General features: G+C 32.1%; 1 protein-coding gene across 1 annotated transcript; it reads left to right on the top strand.

Annotated features, from left to right (window-relative positions):
* The first annotated feature begins 3,464 nt into the window (after positions 1–3,464).
* On the top strand, positions 3,465–11,439 carry LOC134271500 (uncharacterized). The gene is made up of 5 exons (XM_062753688.1): positions 3,465–3,956; positions 9,047–9,184; positions 9,909–10,026; positions 10,694–10,894; positions 11,126–11,439. The coding sequence occupies exons 1-5, from the start codon at positions 3,610–3,612 to the stop codon at positions 11,348–11,350; spliced, it is 1,029 nt and encodes a 342-aa protein (XP_062609672.1). The 5' UTR covers positions 3,465–3,609; the 3' UTR covers positions 11,351–11,439.
* Positions 11,440–11,676: the final 237 nt, after the last annotated feature.

Below are 11,676 nucleotides of genomic sequence, written 5' to 3'. Positions count from 1 at the left end.
ATTATCAAGAAATTTTTGATAAAATCTGTCAAGAAATGTTGTCATAACTGTGATTTTACAACTATATTGTTTTCAATGAAATAATTTAAATTATAAAGAAAAAATAAAATTATCTTCACTTTTGGCACACAACTGTACCTGTATATATTTTAAAATTCTTACCTATATTTTATATTATCCCATGATACATGCATTATTATAGTATTACATGGGTATTCTCTATTGAGAGGGTATATTAAACGAGAAATCAACTTCTCACTATATTTTTCTCTATTGAGAAATTGATGGCTCGTTTTAATACTCCCCCAACCAGAGATAAATAAATTCAGTTCTGTTTATGCAGGGTTTTTTTTATGTTTTGCACTTTTTTCATGATATGAGAGATTATAATAGATAAAGACAGATAAAGTACAAGCATCTTCTCAGCCAAGGGTTTCTGATACACGACTCTCCTTCATGGGGAGAGTAGCGTATCAGAAACCCTTGGCTGGCTATGATGGGTACAATTTGGTTTGAACAGTTGTTACTTACGAAAGCCCAGAAGGCTCATTCGAGATTCGAGATTCAAAATACGAGATTCGAAATTCGAGATTCGAAATACGAGTTTCGAGAATATTCAATACGAACGGAGCCAAGAGCAAAAGCGGATTCAACATTTGATTACTCCCCTTTATTATGTTTTTACTATCAAGAAATCGTTTAAAATAATTATAACCAATGGGTCATTTGATTAAATTACAATGCAAAAAAGAGGGTTTTATATATATTAGAAGGAAATTTAAATATATATTAGAAGGAAATTTAAATAATTAGCCCCCCTCTAAATCCGCCACTGCCTGATATATGTATTCTATTTAATATTTAAGAAGTCATAATATAAATTGAAGTATATATTGCTGATCAAAAATCAAATGATTATTTAAAGACGTACAACACACTGGGGGAGATAACTCTTGCGATTTCAATTGAACGTTTGTCGTGATGTGAAATTTAACGTCAAAAATAAAGCGTCAAAATGACGAGTAAAACAATCCCGATGTATTTCAATCATTAAAGAAAAATGGGATATGGGGCTTAGCTGTGATTATGCGTATGTTAACATGCGTTCCATACTCAGTCAATAAGTATTTTTTAATTAACCCGATTAAACTCCGTAAAAAGCAAGTAATAGACATAAAATACCATACCTTAATGTTTATTTCATTTCATTCCATATACAATAAATCTAAACTTGATCAAAGCGCAGCATTTTTTTATTCTGAAAATTTTATTTTAGTTACATTGCCGAAGTTCTCATTATGTACAATTGGCTATATAACATTCCTATTAATTAATGGTCTTCCTTACAATTTGTGCATTTACGATATAGATATTGTTTTTCTTCTTTAATTAAATAAAACAACAGTAAACAAACAAAAAAAACTTTTTACAATGTAAAATCGATGTTGTTCTCAGACCCTAACTGATCAAAGAGGAACAACTCAAATGTAGGAGATGTTTATTTTCCTCCCTTTATACACGGTTTTCCACAGAAATACATTTACAGCAAGACCTGATAAATCCGAGAATTGAATACTATAGACCTCATATACACAATGTAAGTATAGAATTGAAAAGAATTGTTCACTAGTACTGAAATTATCTGCATTTATGAATATCGGCTATTGCAGCAAATCGTTTGACTTTCTGTCACTGCCAACAATGCAATGTCGGTTCGCATTTCCTCGAATCAAAACAAAACGTAGCCTATAAGATTTTTAAAAATATCAATGTGCGATTTGATATAAATTGAAATAGATGAAGAGTTTAATGTTTGATATTTTGAAGTTTATGTGGACGAATACGGAATTTTCATTTTAACTTTAGAAGCAACGACATTGAAAGAATACGTACAATATCAACAGGGGTGTACATCTACGCAAATGTCGATGTATCCCCACGGCCACATCCTGTCTCGTTTGAAATTATAATGACATGAAAGAAACTACAATTATTCCATTTATATCACAGGAGAATTGAACATACAAAAATTTTTTTTATAAATAAGATTAAAGAAATAAAATTAAAAATCAACATATTCAAGTTCAACATAACTTGAATTCGGGATCTAGGTTTCATGACTATGGAATGCATAACGCGTACATATATGGACTTAAAACTAAAAGCCTTCAGTAATTTTTTTCCTGATACATATAAAAACAATAGTCAATATTTATTCTGCATTCATTAATTTAAAAACTAATGCATACCTCTGGGATTCAAATAACGAGATACTAGTATATTTGCACTGTAAACGACGTTTCGTCAAACGCTAACATTGGTCTGCGACGCAAAAAAGGAAGGGGTGGGAGTGTTAGGGGTATTCAAAAATTTCCTATAAATCTACATTTAAATACGTTTTACATATGAGAACTTTTAAATTTGTAATTTAATATATTTTTGAAGCGAAAGCAATATTCCAATTTGATTTTTTTTAAATGTGTATTTGTACATTCATAGCCAAGTGATCACCCGTCTGAAAGACGCGCGGGAACGTGATTTATTGAGAAAGGGGGAGGGGGTAATTTTCCGCTATTAAATCAAAACTGGTCGTACAAAAATTATACAAAAAATTATGAAGATTATTTTTACTACCAGCTACCTAAAGAAAGTTTTTTACAAAAATTAAACGACAGGTTTTTTCACAAAAAAATCTTGAATTTGAAAAATACACAATTTTCAAGGCTTAGATAATTCATAGTTTTTCAGTTTAAGGTCTTTAGAAATTGTTTTGATGATATGTATATCAAAAAGATGACCATGTTTTAGTGTTAAATGGTTAAAGGAATAAGTCAATGAAATTTGACATTTATATCTAACCTGGCTTTTTTGAAAATCAAGGTTTAAGTAGTTCATTGATTAAAAATTTTCTCTCCTTGTAAACAACCAAAGGGGGGTAACTTTTGGAAGTTCCTGTCCAAAAACCACTCGAACGATTTTGTCCAAAATATGCATACATGCAGTAGATATAGTCATGTACTAAATATACAAAAATAACGAAAATTAAACGACAGGATTTTTTGGGGGTAGGTGTGTTGTACATCCTTAACTTTCCTTCTAATATATATAACACTCTTCTTGTATTGTAATTTAATCAAATGACTCATTTGTTATAAATATATTAAACGATTTATTGATAGATAAAACATAATAAAGGGAAGTAATCAAATGTTGAACCCGTATTTGATTAGTTAATCTGGATTTTGAATCTCGAAACTCCAATTTCGAATCTCGAATTTCGAATCTCGTATTTCGAACCTCGAATCTCGAATGAGCCTTTTGATTGGTTAATCTGGATCTTGAATCTCGAAACTCGAATTTCGAATCTCGAATTTTGAATCTCGTATTTCGAAACTTGAATCTCGAATGAGCCTTCTGGGCTTTCGTACGAATGAGCCTTCTGGGCTTTCGTCTACGCAGTTACTTACCTTGTGCACAATTCGACCTGAAACCGTTGGTGAGAAAGTGAAAGTAGAAGTGCACCCTCGATCGCGGCTCCATGTGGAATTCGATAATCACGGTGATAAAGAACTACAGATAACCCTTCATTCATTTTTCATATTAGCTAACATGTCTAAAAACTTTCCCGATTTAACGTCTGTTTGTGAATCATCACAATCCAGCGAATTTCCAAAGAGCACGTCTGATTGGAATAGTCGTTTCATAGACAAGCTAGGTGTGCGATGTAAACAATGTGACATCTTTGAAATTATTGTGAACCATTGGCGTTTGTTTACTTTATTTGAGGAAGATCACCTTGAAATTGAAAGTTGTTTAAAAGCTTGTGATTTTGAAACTCATTACGGATGTTTAGAAGACGTACCTGTGGAAAAGGCTTTCGCGCCAGAATTTCAATGGAAATTGCGCTCACAATCACAGGAGAACGAAATTTTAAGAGAGCCTTTAGTTTCAAAATGGTAAGTATGATAAAATTCCAGGGGAAATATGGCGGTGAAAACCTTGAACATATTTAATTATACCATGTATACGGCTGTTCTTCATTTACAGGAATATACTGTAGTCCTGTTAAACTGTAAAATATGTGTTGCAGTAAACAGATATGGAACGCCATCACTGCCTTATAGCATATAACTATGCATTTATTATGTCAATTTATCATTACGTGATGTGAACATATCTTTACGTTATGTCCATTTTTTATGAGATGATGTAAAAATATCTTAACATCATGTCAATGCTGCATTACATGAAGTAAATACATCCTTTCATTATGTCAGCACTTCATAACTTGAAGTAAAAAATTCATTATGTGAAGTGATAATGTGTTTAAATTGTGTTAAAACTTTATTGCATGAAATGAATTTTTCTTTACATTATTTCATTTCTTTAATATGTGAGGTCAAAATTGCATTACGTCAAGTAAATTTGCTTTATAATTAAACTTATCATTACATGAAGTCAAAAGCCCATTCCTTTTTGAGAGTGTATATTTCTATTATATCAAAGCATTATTACGTGATATGGATTTATCTTTATTTTACGGCGAGGGCATCATGATGTGAGGTGAACACATCTTACCTTTATGTCAGTGCTTTATTACGTGGTGTAAAAAGTATATAACATAATGTGAACATATCTTTATATTATATCAATACTTTATTACATTATGTCAAAACTCCATTCCGTGATGTGGATATATAATTACGTTATGTCAACTCTTTCTTATTTGGTTTATATTGTGTTAACTCTTTATCATGTTGATTCCAAAAGTTCATTACCTGATGTTAAACAACAATTACATTATCTCAAAGCTGTATATCTAGTATATAATGAATGTTGACGACCGTGTTTTAATGACTGGTAAGAAGGGGGGGGGGGTCCTGATTGATTAGGACAAATATCAACCCCCCTCTTTTCCCAGACTTAACTTTACTATAGAAAATGTAATGTTCATTGAAACTGTATAGCCCCCACCTAGTGATGGAACGATTGTCGCCGACAATCGATTGTCGGTCGTTAGGAGCTCTTCGATGCTACTAATCGATTATAAAATAAATGTCGCCGACATCGCTAACAAAAAATAAAACTGTCATACTTTAATTTTATTACCAAATCAAAGTGCAAAGAGCATAAAAGCAGTGATGAACGTTGAAAACATGGAAGGATTCCGTGTCTTGTTGATACTTTTACCGCCATGATTAAATATGGGGCTAGACTAATACCAGGAAATGCTAATATTGCAAGGTTTTACTATACAAAGGAAAACATAATTAGTCTAGTCAATCTTTAAACGTAATTATTATCATAAATACAAGTCTAACTTCTGGATAATTACTTTTAAGACTTGCAATTTTATTATTTTAACTAATTAAAACTAATTTTAAGAAAAATACACATGTATTAAATGAAAGGTGGGACTAATATCAGTAAAATACCCATTGCATGGACTTTATAAAAAGAAAAAAAAATAAATTCCCATTCTGTTTCAATAGTCTTATATAGTCCTATATTGTTTAAAGTAAACAAAATATTATTTTCCACTTTTTATAAAAGAAAATTCAATTAACATTTTTGAATATTTTATGTAAGTAAATGGTTTTTTTTTAAAGTCTGACAGAAATCTGAATAAGTTTCAACTTGTCTATATTAATTTTATTAAAGTTCAACATTTCGATTATAATCGATTATTAATCGATTATGCCCAGCCGATTATTACCGATAATCAATTCCTACTTTTTTCCCGATTCCCCATCACTACCCCCACCCCCACGTCTTGTTGAAGCATAGTCCACTAAGGGTAATGTAATATATCTTGGAAAAAATGGGAATGATCGAAGTTGGACCCCTCTCCCCGAAATAGGATTTTCGGGCCTGGAATTTTTTTTTTCTTGGGTTGTCAAGTTTTTTCGGGTAAATGATTTTTTTTTCTGGCTGACCTCCTCTTCCAATGCTACGTCACTGGAGTTAGTAATTTTAGCTCTACTGGTCAGAGACCAGAAGAGCTTATGCAATAGTAATGCGTCCGGCGTCCGTCCGTCTGTCCGTCTGTCTGTCCATCTGTCTGTAAACAATTTTTCAAAATGCTACTCCTCCTACAGTTTTGCTCTAATTTCAATATAACTTGGCACACAAGTAAACTACACTAAGATACATAATTCTGGCGTATCGGTTTTTGATTTCGATGAACGGTGTTGCCGTGGTTACTAAAAATAGAAATATCTGTGAAATTCTTTCAAAATGCTACTCTTCCTACAGTTTTGGTCTAATTTCAATATAACTTGGCACACAAGTAGACTACACTAAGATATATAATTCTGTGTATCGATTTTTGATTTCGATGAACGGTGTTGCCGTGGTTACTAAAAATAGAAATTTCTGTGAAATTCTTTCAAAATGCTACTCCTCCTACAGTTTTGGTCTGATTTCAGTATAACTTGGCACACAAGTAGACTACACTAAGATACATAATTCTGTGTATCGGTTTTTGATTTCGATGAACGGTGTTGCCGTGGTTACTAAAAATAGAAATTTCTGTAAAATTGTTTCAGAATGCTACTCCTCCTACAGTTTTGGTCTGATTTCAGTATAACTTGGCACACAAGTAGACTACACTAAAGTACATAATTCTGTTTAACGGTTTTCATTTCGATGACTGGTGTTGCTGTGGTTACTAAAAATAGAAATTTCTGTGAAATTCTTTCAAAATGCTACTCCTCCTACAGTTTTGATCTGATTTCAGTATAAGTTGTAAACAAGTAGAATACAATAAGATACATAATTCTGTGTATCGGTTTTTGATTTCGATGAGCGGTGTTGCCGTGGTTACTAAAAATAGAAATTTCTGTGAAATTCTTTCAAAATGCTACTCCTCCTACAGTTTTGGTCTGATTACAGTATAACTTGGCACACAAGTAGACTATACACTAAGATACATAATTCTGTATATCGGATTTTGATTTTGATGAATGATGTTGCCGTGGTTACTAAAAATAGAAATTTCTGTAAAATTGTTTCAGAATGCTACTCCTCCTACAGTTTTGGTCTGATTTCAATTTAACTTGGCACACAAGTAGACTACACTAAGATACATAATTTTGTGCATCGGTTTTTGATTTCGATGAACGGTGTTGCCGTGGTTACTAAAAAATAGAAATATCTGTGAAATTGTTTCAAAATGCTACTCCTCCTACAGTTTTTGTCTGATTTCAGTATTACTTGGTACACAAGTAGACTACACTAAGAACATAAAGAGACTTTATCAACGATCATTATTCTATTTAATGCTGTTTATAAAGTTTTAAATCCCAGCTGCTTAAGTACTTTCTCTTCCTTTGCTATAAGTTCAAACCGGTAGAGCTTCAGTCTCGACAGAGACTTCTGGTTTAAAATCATTTCAGGGCCAGAATTCTATTACAAAAATCTAGTGCAAGTCGCTCATCTAAATCAATTCAATATGCCTTAGTAAGCATGCATGGGCACATATCAGTGGCAGATATGGGAATCTTGAACAAGGAAGGGGGACGGTATATAGTTGGAGACCAAGGGCGGAAAGTGAAGAGCTCTCAGGCTTAATAGTTTTATAGAAAAAAGTTTTCAACTTAATTCAGTTAAGCTTATTGTGAAACTAATGCAATGTCCTTCAAAGTTTAAGACTTTTATAAAAAAAAAAATCAAAATAAAAAGAAAAAAATGATTGCTGCATGACTCATAATATTTGATTTATTTAATTATGAGATTAAAGTAAACACCATTGAATTTCGACGTGACTTTAATTCACAGTCGCAGTGTTAAGGCTTTGCACGTTTCAAGATTGTCAATCATTTGTCGCTTAAAGTTTTCATTTAAAGATGTCATTCCCAAATCGCTGAGAATCTCTTCTACGACAGTTTTCTCTCCCGCCATTTTTAGTGCGGAACGCGGAAAATACGTTATGCTCATATAAAAGCCGAGGATACCCGTGTTCGCATAACGTAATAGTGAATCGACATAATGTAGAAGAGTGCGCACAGTATGGCATGAGCTTTTCACATCAGTTAATAAAAACTAAGATCTCATGAAAAGTAAACATAACGAAATGCAAGTTGACGAAATATAATTGTATTATGTGTAAATGTCATAAAGTGTTGACATAATGTAAAGGAAAGTTAACACGATGCAATAGTAGTGTGGGTTAATGTCATAAAGAGTTGACATAATGTAATGGAAGGTTGACACAATGCAATAGTAGTGTGGGTTAATGTCATAAAGAGTTGACATAATGTACTGGAAGGTTGACACAATGCAATAGTAGTGTGGGTTAATGTCATAAAGAGTTGACATAATGTAATGGATGGTTGACACAATGCAATAGTAGTGTTCTGCTATAAGGCAGTGACGGCGTTCCATAAACAGAGGTATTACATGTATTTGGTCATACGGTCAAAAACAAAACGTACAAGCAAAATATCAAAAAAGATATTCCTTTATCAGATGTATATATTCATTATTATGAATTATTGCATTTATTTTAATTTTTGGTAAAATATGAGGGATCATTGTATTGCACTATACTTTAATTAACATGCTTAACGTATATATTCATTTCAATTCAATTCAATTTCTTTATTGATTCATCAAACATGTTGGCATACAACCATGTTACATACAAAAGACAAATAATATCTAAATTTAAACGAAACCTTACCAAACAGAGTAAATGCTGTCTGTAAAGCTAAAGGTCATGTCACCAAATACTAAAATAGTCAGAAGTCTGTAATCAACAATAGTAAGCATCGAAAGTAAGAAGATTTTTTTGTTACATTGAAGTTTAGTACTGAGCAAGGTTGACGTCATGATAACGTGAAACACTTATGTTTATGGCAGGTCCCTGGTTTCTGTATTCATTTTTTTTTTTTGCCAAAATAGCTGTTCTAAATACATGAAATATGTACATGTAGATATGAGTTGTTCCTTGGTGATCTTTCACTTGATCATGTTGGTATCAAATGATTTATTAATTTTAGCAGGTTTTATAGTGGATTTCTATAGGTATCACATATTCTTGCAGGTTTTTAGGTAAGTTGACAGAAATCAACCGCTGTCTCTCCTCCATTATATCACAAACCAAGTCTGATGAAACTGAACAGAGGCTGAAATACCTAGTCCTCTTTGAAAAGGTGCTGCAGGCATTTGGTTTAATGACTTTGTAAGTAATCAGTTTCTAGTGCATGTACAGTGTATTTGTAAGCACCTAGCATCTATAACATTTTCAACCTTAATAGAACATATATAATACATGTACTTCACTTATTTTCAATCACATTATGACCTCTCATATTTGTATTACATGGACCTTGATAAATACACAAATTTTGTTGATTTATACATTTATATGTAGCTCTTATGGGTAACGTATAAGTATTGTGTTTGTAGAAAGAATTTATTTAAAAATATTCTACTCTGTTCTCATCATCAAACAGTGATTGAATCATGATTGAATTAAGACTGAATTCTCAAGTGCATTGAGTAGTGAATGAGTAAATGAAAGAAATAATAGTATCTAGAAAGGAGCACACAAAAATGAAATGGGAGCAAGATACTAGTAATAGCCATTCTCTGTAAGCACTTGCCATGGTAACTGTAACACACATAGCAACCAATTTTTGCCTGATTTTAGAGAAAAGTATCAAAGAATTTTGACACTTTTATGATAGAGAGTTTGAAGAAATTCTGAGACTAAGCGTGCCACAATTCCTATAAAAAATTGTAAACAGTAAAATATTTCATGGCTTAAGTTGATATCTATTGAAGCGTTTATCATTTTATTAATTTTAGACAATTTCCAGAATGAAAAACTTTAAATTGCAAATATATTAGAATTTGGGAATTATATCTTTCAATTAGAATTGTGACTATTCACCATTGTATAGGAGTGAACCATTCATCATCACACACAAAGTTCAGATCCTTGGTAGAACAATGACCTCTAAACCTGACATTGTCTGTTGTCAAGACAATTGGGAACAACGAACAGTTTGTGTTTGTCAGGTGAGTACAATTTCTTCACAAATATATTTTGAAGTTTGTTGATGTATTTACTTCAAAGCAACCAAGAAATTGATAACTTAAGAGAAACTTTTTCTCTGTCATGCCCAAACCCTATCATAGGCAACTACTAAATGGCCTTGATGAAAAATTATATCCAAATAAAATATAATTTGTTACTTTTATATTTATATATGATTTTGATATTCTAGATTTCAAATATTTTCAGAGCAACAACATAAAAGGAGGGTAAACTTATCTGATCTGGTTTCAGATTTCAGATTTGGTTATCAGATTTCAGTGACTGGTGACCTTGACCAATTAGATCTTGTTTTATTTCATGTAAGAACTCATTAGTCCTGATTTAAGCAGTCAAGAACTCATGATTTAAGCTGCAGGCAACAAATTATTTAAATTTGAATTCATTCCTATCAAGGATCCAACAGTCCTGAAAATGATATTTTATTAACTGATTCGGGAATGATGTCTTAATTAATATGATTTTGTGTCGAAGGGAACATCTTTGAAAGTTTGACTACGTGCTAGTCACATGTTCCACATATGAGGCCCTAAAACTAATTTGTCAGACTAACAGTCATATAAATGTTTTTAAGGCAACAGAAGATATTGAGTTTGGTGTAATAAAACAATTTCAAAATTGCACATGTAGGTAATTAAATCTGTGACATACGAAGGTGATGATTTTGACCCTCCTAAAAAGAAAATCAGAGTTACCTCCAACCTAGATGAGGAAATAATTCGCAATGGTGATCAAGTAGTTCCTTCACAACATATAGGAGACCTCTTTGTGCATCTAGACAAGTCACCAATATCGGATAGAATACTTGGCTTCATCATTGAAAAGACATGGGTAGGCAAAAATTTATTAAATGTAAAAGTTGTTTTATGTATGGTTTTTACATCTTTATTTCATAAATAATAATTTCATTAGTATAAGAAGTACTCAGTATTTCCTAGAAAACTGAATATCCGTGAAGTCTGATGATGGTTATTACTAATTACCATGATTACTAAACACATTGCATGTACTTATAATCTTGTGAAAATAGAGTGAATTTACTTTTTTACAATGTTTTTTTAGGTACAATTAACTTTCCTCAAAGTTTATCCCACAGCAATGGAGAGAATTCGGAATACCCCTGTAAATATAGCTGGATCTTTGATATTAAATGATGGAGAATGCCCTCAACTTCACTACAGCAGGCGCTATAATTTCTTAAATCGACAAGATCGCAAAGATTTATTCAAAGCTTTGCTGCTTATTAAAATAATGATAGTAAGGAGAGAAACAGCTAGGAAAAGATAACAGATTATGGATTACAAGGGTACATTTGCATATCCTACTAATATGATGTAAAAATGTTTGCTTTGAAATATTGCTCTTTCGTTTTTCTTTTGTGAGTTGTGACTCATCTAGACTTGATCTGGTCAGAACAGAAACTAGATAACTGAGTGCATATACCATGTACATTTAAGAAATAAAATATCTGTTTTAGAGTTTCATTTGGGTATGACATGACGTCGGTCACGTGATCAAATTCTATAACGCCCGAAGGGCGTTATAGTAGATTTGATCACGAACCGACTTCATGTATATCCCAGTGAAACTCTAAAAATGATATTTCATTTCTT

This window comes from Saccostrea cucullata, unplaced genomic scaffold, assembly GCF_032062105.1.
Source record: "Saccostrea cucullata isolate Sc308-1 unplaced genomic scaffold, CSIRO_AGI_Scuc_v1 ctg7641, whole genome shotgun sequence".
NCBI classification, from domain to species: domain Eukaryota; kingdom Metazoa; phylum Mollusca; class Bivalvia; order Ostreida; family Ostreidae; genus Saccostrea; species Saccostrea cuccullata.
Note: the sequence above shows the minus strand (reverse complement) of the source record. Positions and strands in the feature narration are given on the sequence as shown.

Excerpts from the sequence above, each read along its gene's own strand:
- LOC134271500 (XM_062753688.1), top strand. The coding sequence starts at position 3,610 with ATGTCTAAAAACTTTCCCGATTTAACGTCTGTTTGTGAATCATCACAA. Across the intron at positions 10,027-10,693 it reads GAACAGTTTGTGTTTGTCAG|GTAATTAAATCTGTGACATA; the intron begins GTGAGTACAATT and ends TTGCACATGTAG. Across the intron at positions 10,895-11,125 it reads TCATCATTGAAAAGACATGG|GTACAATTAACTTTCCTCAA; the intron begins GTAGGCAAAAAT and ends ATGTTTTTTTAG.